The sequence below is a fragment of the Aureococcus anophagefferens genome (genome assembly GCF_000186865.1).
Source record: "Aureococcus anophagefferens unplaced genomic scaffold AURANscaffold_31, whole genome shotgun sequence".
In the NCBI taxonomy this organism is placed as follows: domain Eukaryota; class Pelagophyceae; order Pelagomonadales; family Pelagomonadaceae; genus Aureococcus; species Aureococcus anophagefferens.
In genome coordinates, this window is record NW_008705590.1 from 100,856 (window position 1) to 118,070 (window position 17,215).

A 17,215-nucleotide genomic window follows, 5' to 3' on the forward strand; every position below is an offset into this window, starting at 1 on the left:
GGCGCGGCTCGCGCGGCGCTGCCGGGCCATCGCCGCGCGCAACGTGCTCGAGGAGCGCGCCGTGACGCGGCTCCACATGGAGACGCGGGAGCTGCGGGACGTGCGCCGGCTCCGGGCCGAGGAGCTCGCGCGGACGGTGAGCCGCATGGCCCGTTACGAGGGCGCGAACCGGTCGAAGAACTTCCTCCGGGCCGTCAAGGCCGCGGCCTGGACGGAAAAAATGCACCGCATCCTCGAGCGGAAGCGGCGCACGCGCGACAACCTGCGGGTCATGCGCGCGACGCTGCTCATGGTCCGCTTCATCCGGAAGACGAACAAAAGGCACGGCCTCGACCGCGCGGTCGACTGCGTGCTCTACGTCGCGACGCTCCTCAAGGCGCAGAACGGCTTCCGCATGGCCTGCAAGAAGTTGTGCTATTGCGTGACCTTCACGCAGCGCCACTGGCGGAAGCGCGCGAAGTCGTGCGACGCGCACGTGAATCTGTGCGCGACGCAGTGGAAGACGGCGGGCTTCCAGGAGGCCGTGCCCATGCGCAAGATGACCCAGCTCCTCGTGGACCACCTGCGCATGAAGCGCCAGAAGCACGTCATGGCGTTGGTCGTCTACGAGACCTACGACCTCAAGCCGCTGTTGGTCGAGGCCGTGACGTCGCGCGGCGACCGGGGGCCGCGCACCGCCGTGCGGACCTTCGTGGCCGAGACGCAGAAGCGCGGCTCGATGCAGTCCGTGGCGGCGGAGTACGGCCTCGACCTCACGTCGCTGCCCCCGCCGAAGATGACCGTGCTGTTGGAGAAGGACGAGCTCCAGACCCTCCAGGACATCGCCATCACCCAGATGGAGCAGGAATTGATCCGGCTCCTGCGCGGGTCGTAATTTTGGTCCGTGGAGCGGCGCGCGCGTGCCACCGCGTGGGCGCGTCGGACGCAGTTGCCACAGCGCGCCCGGGCCGGCGCCGGCTCGCGATCACGCTTGGCGCAACGCCTCGTCGGTTGCGAGGTGTGGGCGCGCGCTGGATTCGAGCACGATGGCTGCGCCGTTCCTCGCCGCCGTGACCGCGGCGCTGGCCCGCAAGGACCCCGTCGAGGGCTGCGTCGAGAGCTCCGAGGGCGGCGTCGTCTTCACGTCCAAGGCCGGCGCCCAGCGCCTCGTGCCGCCCAAGGAGGTGCAGCGCCTCGCCGCCGCCTACGCGTCCGCCGCCGACGACACGGCCAGGGCCGCGCTCGTCGAGTGCGCCTGCCGCGCCTACGTCGGCGGCGCCGCCGACGTGCCCGCGGCCTGGGACGAGGCCCGGGGCCGCCTCCTGCCGCAGCTCTGGCCGCTGGCGAAGATCGCCGCGAAGCAAAAAGCTCTACCCGGCGGCAACCGGCTGCCGTTCTGCGGCCTCCACGGCGAGCCCGGCGACGACCTGCTCGAGACCGCCCTGCCCGGCGGCGTCGGCGTCGTCGTCGTCTGCGACTTCGCGCCCGCGGGCTCGTCCGGCGGCGCCGCGCCGTCCTTAGAGACGCCCGTGCTCAGCCGCGACGTCGCGGGCTGGGCCGGCTGCGAGGACTGGACGGCGGCCCTGCGCGTCGCCGTCGACAACCTGCGCAAGCGGACCCTGGCCGTCGAGAAGGACGACGCGGCCTTCGTCGCGCGCTGGGAGCACCACGCGTCGGGCTGCGGGAGCAGCGGGTGGCGCGACCGCTACGACGCCGCGCGCTGCGCGCTGCTGCCGTCGCTCGTGGCGAAGCGGAAGCGCGGCGACGGCGAGGCGGAGCCCGGCGCCCACGTCGCCGTCTTCGCCGCGCGCGGCTGCGTGCTCGCGTCCACCGCGCGGAACGCGTTGGGGCTTTGCTACCTCGGCGACGTGCTCCACACGAAGATCGAGCTCAGCGGCGACTGCCTCTCGACGCAGCCCTACCGCCTCGTCAAGGTCAAGATGCCGCCGCGCGACGCGCAGAAGTCCCACCCGTTGGTGCAGAAGGCCGGCGAGGGCGTGTCGTGGAAGTGGCTCGCCTACGCGCCGAGTCCGACGTCGGGCGAGTTCTCCGTGCCGACGAACCAGGCGCAGGTCGAGCAGCTCCTCGCCTGCCTCGAGAAGGGCGAGCCCTGCCCCGTCTTCGGCGAGACCATGGACGCGAAGAAGCGCGACGCGCGCCGCAAGGCCTTCGCCGCGGCCAAGGACCAGGGCAACGCGCGGTTCCAAGCGGGCGACTGGTCGGGCGCGGTGGCTTCCTACGACCGCGCGGTCAAGGTCGCCGACGACGCCGCCGAGGACCGCGTGCCTCTGTTTGGCGCCGTCGGGTCCGACGACCCGCCGCGGCCCCTGGCGGCGGCGCACGCGAACGCCGCGCTCTGCCACCTGAAACTGTGCGAAGCGGCGGAAGGCGACGCGAAGAAGAACCAGAGCGCGCTGGCGTTGAAGCGGGCCATGGCGTCCGCGGAGACGGACCCGACCTACGCCAAGGCCCACGACCGCTGCGCCAAGGCCTTCGAGAACCTCGGCGAGGCCGCCGCGGCCGCGGAGTCGCGGACGCTCTTCGACGAGTGCGCGGCGAGGGACGACGCCGACCGGCGCGCGAAGAAGGCCGCGGCGGACGAGGTCCGCGCGGCGAAGCTCGCGGAGCGCGAGAAGAAATTGAAGGCCAGGGAGGAGGCGAAGCAGCGCGACGAGGAGAAGCGCGCGAAGCTCAAGGCCGCCGCGGAGAAGAAGGCCGCCGCGGCGAAGAAGGCCGCGGCGGCCAAGGCCGCGCCGCTCGCGGAGAACTCGAAGCTGCCGAAGACGACGATCACCATGGACGGCGGCGCGGGGCTCGAGAGCCTCGGCATCTACGGCAACGGCGGCCTGGGCCTGCCGAGCTTCATCCCCGGCGTCGACGCGGCGCCGCCGTCGGACCCGATCTACACGGCGAGCTCGCCCTTCGTGTCGGGCGCCAACTTCCAGTAGGGGGCCGCCCCTCCGTGCGACGAGCGCGGCGCCTCCGTATAAAAACGCTTTTACGCGACGCCCGGGAGGATGGGCAGGACGTAGCCGCAGTCCTCCCGGGGGCCCTTGCCGCCGCTCCCGTCGGACGCGCCGAACTGGTCGAAGCAGTCGCAGGTGCCCTTCTCGTAGTCGCAGAGCCCGCGGCCGCTGCACTCCTTGACGTCGACGACGTAGGCCGTCAGGGGGTCGTCGCCGGCGAGGCACGTGCGCAGACTGCAGTCGTAGCCCGCCCAGCCGTCGTCGCAGTGGCAGCCGCGGACCATGTCGTCGTCCCAGGTGTAGGGGTCGTTGACGTCGCTCCGGTAGGGCGCGCGGCCCGCGGCCTCGAAGAGCTGGGCCATGGTCTTGCACTCGCCGTGGCCGTTGCAGGGCCGGAGCACGTCCGACGGGCACGCGAGGTACTCGCACGCGCTGCCCGCGAAGCCCTGCGCGCACTCGCAGGTGCCCTCGTCGCGGAGGCACGTGCCCTTGTCGGAGCACTCCACCTCGGTCACGTGGGCCTCGTCCGTCGCCGTCGGCCGCCCGAACCAGGAACGCCCCCGGGGGCACGCGAGGAGCGAGCAGTCCGCGCCTACCAAGCATGACGGTGACGATTTCTCGTTGTGTTCCCACCCCAAATCTCTCGAAAGTCGTCACGGCCGCAGGACGCCGGTCCGCGCCCGTCCAGCCCTCCTGGCACGCGCACGCGTACGTGGGCTCGACGCCCGGGCCGGGGACGACGTCGTCGCAGACGCCGTGGCCGTTGCAGGGGATCTCGCCCGGGCAGTCCTCGATGGGCAGGTCGACGGCGACGCCGCAGTCGCCGCGCGTGCCGCGGCCGCCGTAGCCGTCGGACGACCCCCACTTGTCCTGGTCGCAGCCGCAGCGGCCCGTGAGCGTGTCGCAGAGGCCCCGCCCGCTGCACTCGCGGTCCTCCTTCGTGCCCTTGGTCATCTCCGCGACGGAGATCTTGCCGACCTTGGTCGGGTAGAGCGTGTAGCCGAGGTCGCGGACGTCGGGCACGAGCGACGGCAGGTCCCCAAAGTCCTGGAGGAACGAGATCTCCGTGACGACCGCCGGATGCCCGCAGAAGACGTCCACGGACCCGACGACGCCCACGGAGATGGCGCCGCCCGAGAGCTGGCGGTTCAGGGGCTCCGGCAGGAGGCCCGCCTCGTCGACGTACGCCTCGTCGCCCGCGGACGTCCGCAGCGTCGGCAGCTGCAGCAGCGCCGCGCGCACGTCGCTGGCCGTCGCGTCCCAGGGGATGGGCTTCGTCGACGCGCCCCGGAAGGCGAGGACGACGGTGCCGCGGTCGCCCTCGCACGTCACCCGCTGGACCTCGTTGTTTCCCTCCAGCGTGAACGGGTCGTCGCCCGTGGGGCAGTCCCAGACGGAGCAGTCGTGGGCCGCGAAGCCCGCCGCGCAGGAGCAGCTCCGCAGCATCTTGGCGTCCCAGGCGCCCGAGTAGTCGTAGACCTCGCCCGCGCCGGGGTCCCCGCGCGACGCGTAATACTCCAAGGTCACGCACGCGCCGCGGCCGTAGCACGCGTCGCCGCAGGACGACCGCTCGCAGGCCGCGCCCTCGAAGCCCGCCTGGCAGACGCAGCGCGCCTGCGTCGCGTCGCGGTCGCAGAGGCCCTTGCGGCTGCACTCGGCGGCGCCGTGGCCGACGCCCGACGCCGCGATCGCGGAGACCTCGTCGGCCCAGGCCCGGCCGACGGGGCACGTGCGCCGGCTGCAGTCCGCGCCCGTCCACGTGTCCGCGCAGTTGCAGACGTGGTAGACGTCGCAGAGCCCGTGGCCGCTGCAGGAGTTCGCGCAGGGCGAATTGATGAAGCCGGGCTGCCCGAGGCCGCCCGTGAACAGGCAGGCCGCGAGGAGGGCTGCTGTTCTGTGTGGTCTCATCGTTCCGCGCTTTGGTCAGGACACGCCCCGCCCGCGCGCGCGGCCGCGGCGGCGCTCGAGCTGTGCCGCTACCGCCGGTCCGCTGGCGTCCTTTATCAACGCCTGCAAGTTCGTTATGTTTACCTTTAAAAGCTTTAGCCGGCCTGGCGCGGTTTGCTGCTCTCCGTGCCGCGAACTTTTTCTCATCACGCTCTCAGCCAAAGCAAAGCACAGTCCCGAGGTTTGACAGAACGTAAAAACCAAAACAGAGTACACCATGGCCCCCGCCCGCAACTCGCCCCGCGACGAGAACGTGCTCGCGCCGTTCATCTACATCGCCAACGGCCCCGGCGTCCACTCGCCCGTGCCCCGGGCGGCGGTCTACGGCTTCCGGCTGCGCGAGACGCACGTGAGCGCGCCCAAGCTCACGGTGCTCCAGCTGCGCCAGGGCGCGACCACCGGCATGGTCTGCGGCTTCGACAGCGCCAAGGACTTCAAGGTCGCGTCGCCGTCCGCGCGGACCTTCGAGTGCTGCGCCGCGGTGACGAACAAGACGCTCGAGGTCTCGGGCCGCCGCGTCGCGGACGCCAAGGCCGTGCTCGTCATCAACGGGACGCTCGACGGCATGAAGCAGAAGGCGTTCCAGAAGATGATCAGCGCCCAGGACGCCGTCGAGTCCTTCGGGGCGGCCTTCGGCGCGCAGCCCGGGCTCATCTGCAAGCACGTCGTCTGCTCGACGTGGGGGAAGCGCGACGTCATCGGCGGCGTCTACCTCTTCGAGAGCGTCGCGGACGTCGAGACCTACCTCAACAGCGACTTCTGGTCCAAGTGCGAGACCGAGACCAAGTGGACGGACGTCGTCGGCGAGGTCTTCGAGATCGTGTGAGCGACGGCGCGCGCGCGCGTGTGTGTGTGGAAAGACTAAGCCCCCGGGCTGTGTTACATGAACCTCCAGAGGCAGTCGCGGTGGACGATGTCCGGCGACGTGTGGATGTTGCGCGCGTCGCTGTAGAGGAGGATCTCCCGGCCGCGGCCGTAGCTCGGCCGGACGATGGACGCCTCGGGCACGTCGTCGACGTCGAGGTATCTGGCCGCGGGGTAGAACTCGCGGGGCGACGAGATGGTCTCCTCCTCGTCCGTGACGACGAGGTGCGACAGGGCCGCGACGTGGCTGAAGACGCCGCAGCCCTCGTAGCGGTCCGACGCGGGAAAGCCAAGCATCGCCTACCAAATGTAACGACTTTTCATTGTTTCCCCTACCCGAAATCTCTCGAAAATCGCCTCGGCCACAGGACGCCGAGCATCGCCGTGACCGCCCGCTCGTCGCCCGCGCGGTCCTGGTGCCACGCGTGCCTGGCGACCTTCGTCGCGCCCGGCCCGCCGACGATCTCGATGAAGTGGCCCGTCGCCGGCGCGACGCCGTCGAGCTCCAGGCCGCCGATGGCTTCGAGGAAGGCATCGCCCGACGGCGCGCCGGCCCCGAGCGCGTCGCGGAGCGCCGCGGACAGCGCCGGGCTCGCGCCGCCGCGCCAGGAGCCCTGGGCCGACGCGGCCAGGTCGAAGCGCACGGGCGAGTCCTCGGCGACGCGGTCGTCTCGCGCCGCGCGCCGCAGCGCTTCGCGGAAGGCCGCGCTCTCGTCGTAGGCCTCGCCGATGCCGCTCCCCGCGAAGAGGTCGTCGAGCGCGACGAACTCGTACCAGCTTTGTTCGCAGGGCGCGCCGCGGCAGCGCTCGGGGACAAGGAGAGATTCCGCCGCCTCGTTGGCCGTCTGCGCCTGGCAGAGCATGGCTGCGTCGAAGGGCGGCGGTTTCTTCAACTGCGGCGCGCCAGGTGTAGGCCGGCGGCTGCCGACCTTCGTTTTACGGCGCGGCCGCGCCGAGAGCGCCGCGGCGCAGGCCAGGACGAAGACGGCTCGTGCAGGCGCCATGCCCTAAAATGAAAATCCACAAAGCGGAGGACAGCACATCCACTCGCCGAAGCCTCGCGCCGCGCGCCACGACGCCCGAAAACCATGGTCGAGGAATCGAAGTCATACAAAAACGCGCTCCTGACGCCAGCCAAACTCGCGGCGTACGACGGCGACGACGAGGAGACGCCGTTGTCGCCGGTGGGGAATCAATTCGTCGAGCAGGGCGACTTTTCGGACTCTGAGATGAAGGGCTCGCGGCGCAAGTCGTTCCGGTCCGCGCGGAAGGCGGCGGCGTCGCTCACGGGCATGCACGAGGTCTTCTCGCCGAAGTCGAAGTCGCCGACGCCGATAGTCGCGCCCGCGGCCGCGGCGACGCCGACCGAGACGCCCGCGCCGGCGGCGGCCGAGGTCGCGGCGCCCACGCCGACGGACGACGTGTCCGTGATCGCGGCCGAGGACAAGGTCTGGTCCTCGACGAAGGCGCGCGACAGCGAGAGCACCTTCTGCTTTTGCTTCAAGTTCCCCTAGAGCTTCCGCGAGACAAATCCCGTCTAGAAGTAAGTTGCTCGATTGCTCAGGACCGTCGTTGTCCGTAGCGGGCCCCCTGTCTACAGCACACAGAGAGAGTCCCCGTCTCGAGAGAGAGCACTACGTACTACGCCGCGCCCGCGCACCTACTTCTTCGCCTTCTTCGCCTTCTTCGCGGCCTTCTTCTCCGGGTCCGCGGCCTTCTTCTTCTTCGTCGGCGCGCCGTCGTCGTCTGGTCGTCGCGCGCCCTGGGCGGCGCCCGCGTAGCCCGGGAAGTCGAAGCCCGGGAAGTTCTCCGCGAGGCGCTTCCGCTTCTTCGCCTCCTTCTTGAGGAGCGCGGCGGCGCCCGCGGCGCGCTGCTCGTCGGTCTTGGCCTTGGCCGCCGCCAGGCTCTTCTCGCGCTGCTCCTTGCCGCCGCGGCGCTTGAGGAAGGGCTTGTCGCTGTGCGCGAAGAGCTTCGGGTGCCGCGCGAGATCGAGCGGCGCGACGTGGACGACGAGCTGCTTGCCGTAGAGGAGGTACTTGTCCATGGTGCCCGCGGCGACGGCCGCCGTGTCGCCGTCGGCGAACTCGACGAAGCCGTAGCCCTTGGAGTTGCCCGTCTTCTTGGACCGCGAGATCCGCAGGTTCGTGACCTCGCCGAACTGCCCGAAGAAGCCGCGCATCTGGTCCTCGAAGAAGCCGTCGGGGATGTGGCCGATGTAGATGACGCGGCTCTTCTCCTCGCGCTCGCGCCGCTCCGCCGCCGCGCGCTTCTTCGCCTTGCGGCCCAGCTTGGGCGCCGGCGCCTCGGGCGCCGCCGTCGGGCTCGCCGGCGCGGCCTCCGGCGCGTCGTCGTCGGAGTCCCACTCGGGGCCGTCGAGCGCGGCGAGGCGCGCCTCGATCTCCGCCGCCTTCTTCAGCATCGCCTTGGACGCCATGGTCGTTGCAAGGACGCTGCTCTTCGTGGCCCAGACGCGAGGCCTCTGATCGCCCACTGCACACCCGGAGCGAGCAGTGCATGTTGAACCTTGCACATCGGCACATCCCACAGCAGCTGTTAATTCAGCGCGCCCGGCGCGAAGAGAACGCGCACGAGGCTCCCCGCGACGGCGAGCTCGTGGACGCGCGCGTCCAGGAGCTCGTGGACGTCGTCGTCCGCGAAGACGCCCCGCCGCCCGTCCACCAGCAGCTCCCGGATCACGTCGGCCTTGTCGAGGCGCTCGCGCTTCACGGAGCGCACGACGACGTGGTCGAGGTGGAGCGTCTTCAGGTAGGCCTCGATGGCCTCGCGCCGCGCGTTCCGCGTCACGACGAAGGCCGACCCCGCGGGCACCTCGGCCAGGAGCTCGACGAGGGCCTCGTCGGACGACACGGCCTTCTTCGAGTCCTTCGCCGACGGCGCCATGGGATCCGCGCCGCTCCGCGTCGAGCAGAGCGTCCGGTCGAAGTCGAGGAACAGGCACGGCGGCGCGGCGCCGCCTCTCAGCTCGCGGTACGCGCGCGCGACGTCGTCGCCGTCGCCCCGCAGGAGAGCGCACTGCGCGCAGGAGTGGGCGTCGCAGCCGACGCAGCGCCTCGCGTGCGCGCAGAAGCCCGAGGCCGCGCCCCGGCGGCCGTGGCGGCGCACGGGGCAGCCCTTTTCGCCCCGCGGGCACCGGCCCTCGCGCCGTTCCTCCCGCTCGCAGCCCCAGCAGACGCCGTCGCGGGCCCAGGCGCGCTGGAACGTTGTGCCCTCGCACTTCCAGCAGGCCGCGTCGCCGTCGAGGTGCAGGCGCGCGGCGCGGATGCGGCCCGAGACCGCCGGGTCGGGCGGCCAGCCCTCGCGCGCGACGATCGCGTCGACCTTGGCGTCGAACTTCGCGACGACCGCCGCGGCGGCGGCGACGCCCGCGGCGAGGTCGCGGAAGCGCGGCGGCAGCGACGCCGCGCCCGCGTCGCCGCAGACGAAGACGCGCCCGTCGCTCTCCTCGAGCGCCGCGCCGCACGCGAGCCGCGCGCCGCGCAGGACCGCCGCGGCCGCGCGCATCGTCGCGACGTGCTTCGAGCACTGGAGCGCGCGGCTCAGGAGCGCGTACCTGCCCTCGGCGACGCTCAGCGCCGCCGCCTCGCGCTCGCGGTCGCCGCGGAGCGCCTCGAGGCGCGCGGCCGCGGCCTCGAGGTCTTCCGGCGCGGCCGCGAGCGACGCGGCGTACTCGGCGACCTGCGCCGAGATGGCCATGGCCTTGGCGCCGCCGCGGCAGACGACCTACCGAGCGCGACGGTGACGGTCTCCCACCCCACATCTCTCGAACATCGTCACGGCCACAGGACGCGGCAGACGACGGAGGCCCGCGCGAAGGCGCGCTCCTCCTCGGTGACGCCGTCGACGGCTTTCAGCGAGACGTCGATCTCGTCGAGGCCCGCGAGGCGCACCGCGTTTCCCCGCGCGTCGTCCTCGTCCTCGTCGACCGGCGGCGGCCGCACCGCCTCGTCGACGCGCCGCGACCGCCAGAGCAGCTTCGCCGCCAAGCTCCCGGACGTCGCCAGCGCCCGGAGCCGCGGCGGCCGCGGCAGCTCCGGGTGCCGCGGGAGGCAGCACGCCCATTTCGTGACGTCCCGAGCGTCCTGCAGCGCGAGCAGCGTGCCGCGGCAGTCGTGGAGCGCCTTGGACACCTCCTGGTAGTCCGCCTGCGACGACACCCACGCGTGGTCCCGGTAGCGGCCGCGCTTGCCGCCCTCGTAGGACACGCCGCTCGCCTCGTCGTCGACGAAGAAGAAGGCGCCGAGCCGCATGAGCGCGAGCTCGAGGAAGCGGCCCTCGTTGAAGAGGCGCAGGCAGATCTTCTTCAGCGAGATGATCTCGCGCCGCGCGTCGAAGGCGCGCGCGAGCGGCGCCCGGACCGCGGCCTCGACGCGCGCCGCCGCGGCCGGCGCGAGGACGAGCGCGAGGTCCCGTTCGATGAGCGAGTAGCGGCCCTGCTCGTACATGAGCATGTTCTGCGGCGTGAAGCGCAGCGGGTCCGTGAAGTCGCGCGGGTAAAGGTGTGCAGCGCGCAAGGCCGTGTCACCATTGCTGGCGGCGCCTTCGTCGTCGGTCGAGGCTTCGCTGGAGTGGTCTGCACATGCAGTGTCGCCGTCGGACGGCGCGACAGAGGCCGACAACTCGCTGGAGTGCTCCAAACGCGCGGTGCCGCACAACGCGACAGAGGCCGACAACACGCGGTCCATGCCGCTTCTGCCACTGCAATCGCCGAAAATGTTCTCATTGAGGCAATGGTTGAGGCCTGTGATAACTCTGAGAGCGCTCTTGTCATCATCATATGCCAGGAAGACCAACCAAGTGCGCCTGTTTTCTCGTGCGCGACGGCCCTAAAGACGCTAGCAAAATACCTCGCTGACTCCGCGCACCGTCAATAGAAAAGAAACCATGCTCGACTTCTCCGCGCCGCCGAACTTCCCGACGAGCAGCGACGCGCTGGCGCTCCTGGGCGACGACCTGGACTACGACTTCGCGGGCCGCATCGCCGGGCCCTACGCCTTCTGGCTCGACTGGAAGGTGCCCGCGCTCGGCGTGCTCTTCTACCTCGTCGTCAGCGAGCCGCTCTTCGACGCCGTGCGCGGCGTCACCGGCGGCGTCCACAAGGGCGTCGTCTTCGCGCACAACGTCGCGCTCGCCGCCTACAGCGGCTGGTCCGCGTTCTACACGTGGCGGATCCTCTTCGCCGCCATCGCGCGGAGCGGCTTCCGCGGCATGCACTGCGACCGCGACGTCTGGCGCGGCGCCGACGGCTTCGGCACCTTCGCCGTCATCTTCTACGTGAGCAAGTACTACGAGTTCGTCGACAGCTGGATCCTCGTGCTCAAGAACTCGGACGGCAAGCACGCGCCGAGCTTCCTCCAGAAGTACCACCACGCGGGCATCGTCGTCTGCATGTATGCGGCCGTCGTCTCCGAGGCGAACTGGATGCTCATCGCCGTGACCTTCAACTGCACGATCCACTTTTTCATGTACTCGTCGCGCGGCCGCGCGGGCGACTTTCGACGCCGGCGAGAGACGGGGATGTTTCCGTCTTCGAGGAACGCCGCGCCGCCTCAGGTACTACGCGGCGGCGACGCTCGGCTACAAGTCGCCGCTCGCGAAGCTGCTGACGACGTGCCAGATGCTCCAGTTCATCATCGGCATCGTCTCCGCGGGCGCCTGCTACTTCTACGACCCCTGCGCCGGCGCGAACAAGCCCGCGCAGCTCGCCTGCGGCCTGACGCAGGTCTACGCCGCGGGCCTCATCTACCTCTTCAACGAGATGCGCAAGCGCAAGTACGGCAAGCGGGCCTAGCCTTCGTAACGCGGCGCGTTACGACGCCGCCGCGCTCACTCAGTAGGCCCAGCCGAAGCCCGGGTCGCGGTCCGGGTCGCGGCCGAACTGGGGCCGCGGCTCCTCCGCGCGCTTCGCCAGGTGCTTCTTGTGGGCCTTGGCGTAGGCCTTGTTGCACATCTTGGCGGCCTTCTTGAGCTTGGGCCAGTGGGGCAGGAGGTGGTTCGCCGTCGCGGCGACGGCCTTGAGCGCGCGGAGCGACGGCTTCTTCAGGTCCGAGTCGTCGGGCGGCGTCGCGCCCTGGAGGCCGCCGACGCAGGCCGAGTAGGACCGCGCGACGCTGAGGCAGTTGTAGCCGCCCTCGAGGCAGAGCGCGACGCCGCGGCTCGGCCGGAGGCCCTTGAGGCGGTCGAGGAGCCGCGCGTAGCCCCGCGGCGTGAGGTCGCAGCCGCCGAGGGGGTCGCCGCGGGCCGAGTCGAAGCCCGCGGACACGACGATCAGCTCGGGCCGGTAGAGGCGGAAGAGGGGCAGCAGGAGCGAATCGAAGGCCGCGGCGTAGTCCGAATCGCCCGCGCCGCCGCCGTCCCAGCCGACGTTGACGTTGAAGCCCGCGCCCTTGCCGGACCCGACCTGCTGGGGCCCGCCGCCGTCGCCCGGCGGGTAGAAGGTGCCCCGGTCGTAGCGGTGGATGGAGCAGAAGAGCACGCGCGGGTCGTCGAAGAACATGTTCTGCGTGCCGTTGCCGTGGTGCACGTCCCAGTCGACGACGAGCACGCGCCGGCAGGGCCGCTTCTCGTCCTCGAGGGCCGCGGCGACGGCGACGGCGACGTTGTTGTAGAGGCAGAAGCCCATCATGCAGTGGCACTCCGCGTGGTGGCCCGGCGGCCGCACGAGCGCGCAGCCGTGGTCGAAGCGGCCGGACGCGACGGCCATGACCGCGTCCACCGTGCCGCCCGCGGAGAGCAGGGCGCAGTCCACGGAGTGCTCGTTGAGGTAGACGGAGTTCTGCCGGTTCGCGAGCTCCGCGACGTCCTGTCGGAGCCGCGCGACCGCGTCGTCGTCGCCGGACTCGAGCGCGGCGTCGCACTTGGCCTTGAGCGCGAAGGTCGCGGCGACGTAGGACGACTCGTGGACGCGCCGCAGCTCCTTGGGCGTCGCGCGGCGGCTCGGCAGCGTCGCGCAGGCGTCGAGGAGCCCCGCGGCGCCGAGCTCCGCGTGCGACATCGTGATGCGCTCGGGCCGCTCCGGGTGGTCCGTCGACCGCTCGTGGTGCCGCGTCATCGAGTCCGAGTAGGCCAGGCACACCTTCGCGCGCGCGGGCGACGCGAAGACGGACGCGAAGGGCGCCGCGACGTCCAGCAGCCACGTCGACTCCGGCGGCTCGGGACCGTCCTCGTCCTCCCAGTCGTCGTCGTCGCTCTCGTCGTCGCTCTCGTCCATGTTGTCCGGGAAGTCGCCGAGGAGCTGCGCCGTCTGCGACGCCGGCTTCGCCGGCTCCGGCGCGTCCTCGAAGTCGTCGTCGCTGTCGTCGTCGTTCGCGGGCTTCTTCTTGGCCGGGCCGTCGGCGAAGTCGTCGTCGCTGTCGTCCGAGTCGGCCGTCGCCGGCTTCTTGGCCGGGCCGTCGGCGAAGTCGTCGTCGCTGTCGTCGGAGTCGGCCGCGGCCGGCGTCGCGCCGGCGGCGCCGTCGCCGGAGGAGTCGTCGGAGTCGTCCGCCGCCGCGGCGCCGTTGGCCGCCTGCGCGCTCTCGGCGCTCGCGGCGCGCTCGCGGCCGAGCGGGCTGAACGGCGACACGTGGCGCGCCTTCGCGTTGCCCTCGAAGACGAAGACGCGCACCGAGCCGTCGGAGCCCGAGTCGGACACGTCGTCGACGTCGTCGTCGTCATCGGAGGAGGACGACGACGAGGAGGACGGCGCCGCGCCGTTGGCCGCGGCGCCGGCCGCGGGAACGAAGAACTCGTCGTCGTCGTCGCTGTCGCTGCTCTGGTCGTCGAGGGCGTCCTGGTGGCGGCGCCAGCGCTCCCACTCCTTGAAGGCCCAGCGCACGTGCCAGCGGTGGCGCTTCCGGCGGAACGAGACCATGGATGATGCGTGCGCGCGGGTCGGCGGGTGGTGTCGAGGCTCGCGCGGGCGCGCGGGCGTACTAGTTTGTTGTCCGACGGCGAGCGAGGCCAAGGCCACGATCGAAGTCAATGATGCACCTGCCGGCATGGCACGTTGCTGCTGCAGAATTGGACTCGTGACGACGACGATGGCAAGTCCGTCTTCGGGCTGCCTGCACCGCTAATGTAAACGACCGCCGCGTAAACAGCAACCCGCGCAAAAAACACGCCGTATGCGGCTGCCGGAGATGGAGCTGCACCACAAGGCGACGCGCGAGGAGCGGCGGCCGCTGCGCCACAGCGGGAGCGCCGACCGCCTCGAGACCGGTGCGGGCCCGCTGCCCCTGGGCCTCATCGGCTGGTTCGGGTCCTACGCCCTCGTCGTCAACAACATCTCGGGCCCGGGCATGCTGGACTTCCCACGAGCCTTCCAGGAGGCGGGCGCCGTGCCCTGCGCGCTCTGCATCGGCGTCGTCGCCTCCGTGTCCGCCGTCGTCGCCGTCTACCTCGCGGACGCGCACCGGTCGCTGCGCCGGGGTTCGGGCGCGCTCGAGTTCAGCGACGTCTTCGGCGAGCTTATCGGCCGCCGTGTCTTCCTCGCGACGCAGGCGCTCTACTTCCTCAACCTCTTCAGCCAAAACGTCGCGGCGATCGTCGCGACGGCGCGGGCCGGGGCAGGAAATGGGTCATCTTCAACATGAGTGTTCCAGAGAAAGGATCCACGCTTCGAGAGCGCTCCGAGAGATCATCGCCCGTCCAAAAATGAGCCGAAAGGAGTGGAACGTGACCGAGAGAGGAGCCTCCAAAGATGTCCGGGAATTCCGCACCCTTGTCCTCCTCAGGCGCAGGCGACCGACAGTATGTTCGCGGTGCTGCTCTCGCGGTCCGTGGCGCTGGCCGTGCCCCTCGACGGGTCGCGGCCCCTGTTTCTGGAGTGGACGGGCTGCCTGCGGGACGGCTGCACGCCCTTCGACGACGAGCGCGGCCTCGCGCCGTCGGCGCTCGTGTTGACGGCGGGCTACGTCTTCTCGGCCGCGACGCTCGCGCCGCTGGGCTTCGTGTCGCTGCGGGAGAACATGCTCGCGCAGAAGTTGTCCTTCGTCCTGCTCATCGTGCTCTGCGCCATCTTCCTGGGGTCCTTTTGGTTCACGCTGGGCGACGGCGCGGTCGCGGCCGTGGGGCCGAAGTCGTGGGACGTGCTCGGCGTCGTCATCTTCAACTTCGCCTTCTGCGTGACCGTGCCGTCCTGGCTCAACGAGAAGGCGGACCACGTCGACGAGACGCCCGTGATCTGGGCCGCCTGCCTGTCGACGGGCGTCGGCTACGTCGTCTTCGGATGGCTCGGCGGTTTAGCGTACGAGGTCGCGCCGGACAACGTCCTCGACGCGCTCACGGGCCGCGCGGCGTCGACGCTGACGCGCGTCGCCGGCGGCGTCTTCGCCTTCGCCATCATCGGGCTGGGCGTGCCCATCTTCAGCGTGCTCATGCGCTACAATTTGGTCTCCGGCGGCTTCGGCCGCACCGCGGCGACGGTCGTCGCGGGCGCGCTGCCCTGGGCGGCGAGCTGGCTCGTCTATCGCGGCCACGGCATCGTCAACGTGCTGAGCTGGAGCGGCCTGATTCTGAACTCCGTCGTCGACTTCGGGCTGCCGCTCTGCGCGGCGCTCGCGACGATGGACAAGCGGACGCCGGGCCAGCGCGTCCGCGCGCGGCTCCTGCTCTTCCTCGTCTCCGTCGGCGTCGTCGTCGGCCTCGTCATGAAGGTCGTCTCCGGCGACCCGCCCGGGCGGCGCTAGGATCGAAGGGGAGCTGACATTTAGTTCCCTAGGACGCGCGCGTCGTCGCGCGCCGCGGCTCCGGCGCGAGGATCGGGTGCGTCGCGACGAGGGACGCGAATTTGAAGTGGGCGATGCGCCGCGCGAGGGCCTCGTCGACGGGCAGCAGGTCCACGTCCCCGCCGTCGAAGGCCGCGCCCGTCACGGGCCAGCGCCGGAACTCGGCGACGTGGTCCAGCAGCGCGGCCTTGTCGACGGCGCGCGCCGCGTCGGGCACGCGCACGGGCTCGTCCATGAGCGCGCCCGTGAGCGCGCAGCAGAGGTCGTCGTCGGGCGGCGGCGGCTGCTTCGCCGCGGGCGCGAGCGCCGGGTAGACGGGCGCGCCGCCGGACCGCAGCGGCGGCACGCGGTGCGGCGTCCACGTCGGCGCCCGCTTCGCGCCGGAGAGCGCCGCGGGCGACGCGGGCGACGCCGGCTCGCGCGGCGCCCAGGCGGTCCGCTTCGCGTCGCGGAGCGCCGCGGGCGACGGCGGCTCGAGCGGCGACGCCGGCGAGCCCGCGTCGCCCCGGAGGAGCGCCTTGGACAGCGCGCCCGCGAGTTCCCGCGAGTCGCTCCGGGGCTGCGACTCCCAGTCGACGGGCGACGCCGCGGGCGTCGACGGGCCGACGCGCGGCGGCGGCGAGCCGAGCGACGACCGCGGCGGCGAGCCGCTCTTGCCGTCGCGGTCGTCGTCGCCCTTGCGGTCGCGCCGCTTGACGGCGCCGTGGACGATGGTCCAGGCTCTCGAGCCCCGGTTCACGGGGACGCCGTCGTGGAGCTGGAGGTGCCGATGGAACATGTGGCGCGACGTCGCGCGGAGGCCGCCGACGCGGTCCGCGAGGTCGCGCGCGGCGCGCTCGGCCGTCGCGCGCCACGCCGGCCCGTAGCCGCCCTCGACGTTCACGTTGAGCTTCACGAGGAGCGCGAGGCAGCCGCCGACGCCCGACAACCGGTCGTCGTCGTCGGCCGCGTCGTCGTCGACGACGGCGAGGACCGCGGCCGTCGGGTCGTCGTCGCAGACGGCCTTCCGCGCGGCCTTGAGCTTGAAGGTGGCCACGACGAGGAGCCGCAGGCTCAGGAGCAGGCGGCCCCAGTGGCGCCGCCGCGCCGCGGGCTCCGCGCCGCGCGCCGCGCCGGCGCAGCAGCGCCGGAGCAGGGGCAGCGCGACGTGTCGCGCGACGTCGCCGTCGCGCGCGAGCTTCTGGCGGAGCTTGGCCTGGAACTTGGACGCGAAGGCGAAGACGTTCGCGAGGACGCCCAGCAGGCTCGCCGTCGCCGCGTCGCCGGGCGGCGGCGCCGCGGCGAAGAAGTCGCGGAGCAGGTCCTCGCGGAGCAGGCCCTCGGCGACGGCGTTGACCTTCGCCGAGAAGTCGCGGACGCGCTCGGCCATGGGCGCCGCGTCGTCGAAGCCGATGTGCTGGGCGTAGGCGCCGGGCAGCGTCGCGTCGAGGAGCGCCGCGGCCCAGCGCTCGACGACGGGGTTCTCGTCGCGGGAGAGAAACGCGTGCGCGTCGACGAGCGCTTCGCCCGCGCGGCCGGCGCCGACGGCCTCGACGACGTCGCAGCCGCGGAGGCGCGGCGCGGCGCGCGCGAGGATGACGACGACGAGCGCCCGAGCTCTCCGCGCGCGCTCGCCGGCCGCGAGCGCCTCGACGTCGCCGGCGAGGGCCTCGAGGCGCGCGAGCACCGCGGCGCGGCGCTTCGTCGTCTGCGCGTCGCGCGCGAGGTCCTCGAGCAGGATCGTGATCTCTTCCATCG

At 71.8% G+C, this 17,215-nt stretch overlaps 5 protein-coding genes across 5 annotated transcripts; all 5 read right to left on the bottom strand.

Annotated features, from left to right (window-relative positions):
* Window positions 1–2,977: 2,977 nt before the first annotated feature.
* AURANDRAFT_32223 (hypothetical protein) lies at window positions 2,978–3,451 on the bottom strand (the record flags this gene model as incomplete). The annotated part of the gene is made up of 1 exon (XM_009042497.1): window positions 2,978–3,451. A coding segment is annotated over one exon (474 nt), but the record flags the coding sequence as incomplete, so codon positions are not given.
* Window positions 3,452–3,821: 370 nt separating this feature from the next.
* Window positions 3,822–4,853, bottom strand: AURANDRAFT_32262 (hypothetical protein; the record flags this gene model as incomplete). Its single annotated transcript, XM_009042496.1, has 2 exons — window positions 3,822–3,881; window positions 4,287–4,853. Coding segments are annotated over 2 exons (627 nt in total), but the record flags the coding sequence as incomplete, so codon positions are not given.
* Window positions 4,854–7,416: 2,563 nt separating this feature from the next.
* On the bottom strand, window positions 7,417–8,175 carry AURANDRAFT_32286 (hypothetical protein; the record flags this gene model as incomplete). The annotated part of the gene is made up of 1 exon (XM_009042495.1): window positions 7,417–8,175. One exon carries the CDS (start codon window positions 8,173–8,175, stop codon window positions 7,417–7,419), a length of 759 nt encoding a protein of 252 aa, XP_009040743.1.
* Window positions 8,176–11,739: 3,564 nt separating this feature from the next.
* Window positions 11,740–12,795, bottom strand: AURANDRAFT_3079 (hypothetical protein; the record flags this gene model as incomplete). Its single annotated transcript, XM_009042407.1, has 2 exons — window positions 11,740–12,549; window positions 12,595–12,795. Coding segments are annotated over 2 exons (1,011 nt in total), but the record flags the coding sequence as incomplete, so codon positions are not given.
* Window positions 12,796–15,467: 2,672 nt separating this feature from the next.
* Window positions 15,468–17,213, bottom strand: AURANDRAFT_67055 (hypothetical protein; the record flags this gene model as incomplete). The annotated part of the gene is made up of 1 exon (XM_009042494.1): window positions 15,468–17,213. The coding sequence occupies one exon, from the start codon at window positions 17,211–17,213 to the stop codon at window positions 15,468–15,470; it is 1,746 nt and encodes a 581-aa protein (XP_009040742.1).
* Between the last annotated feature and the right edge of the window lie 2 nt (window positions 17,214–17,215).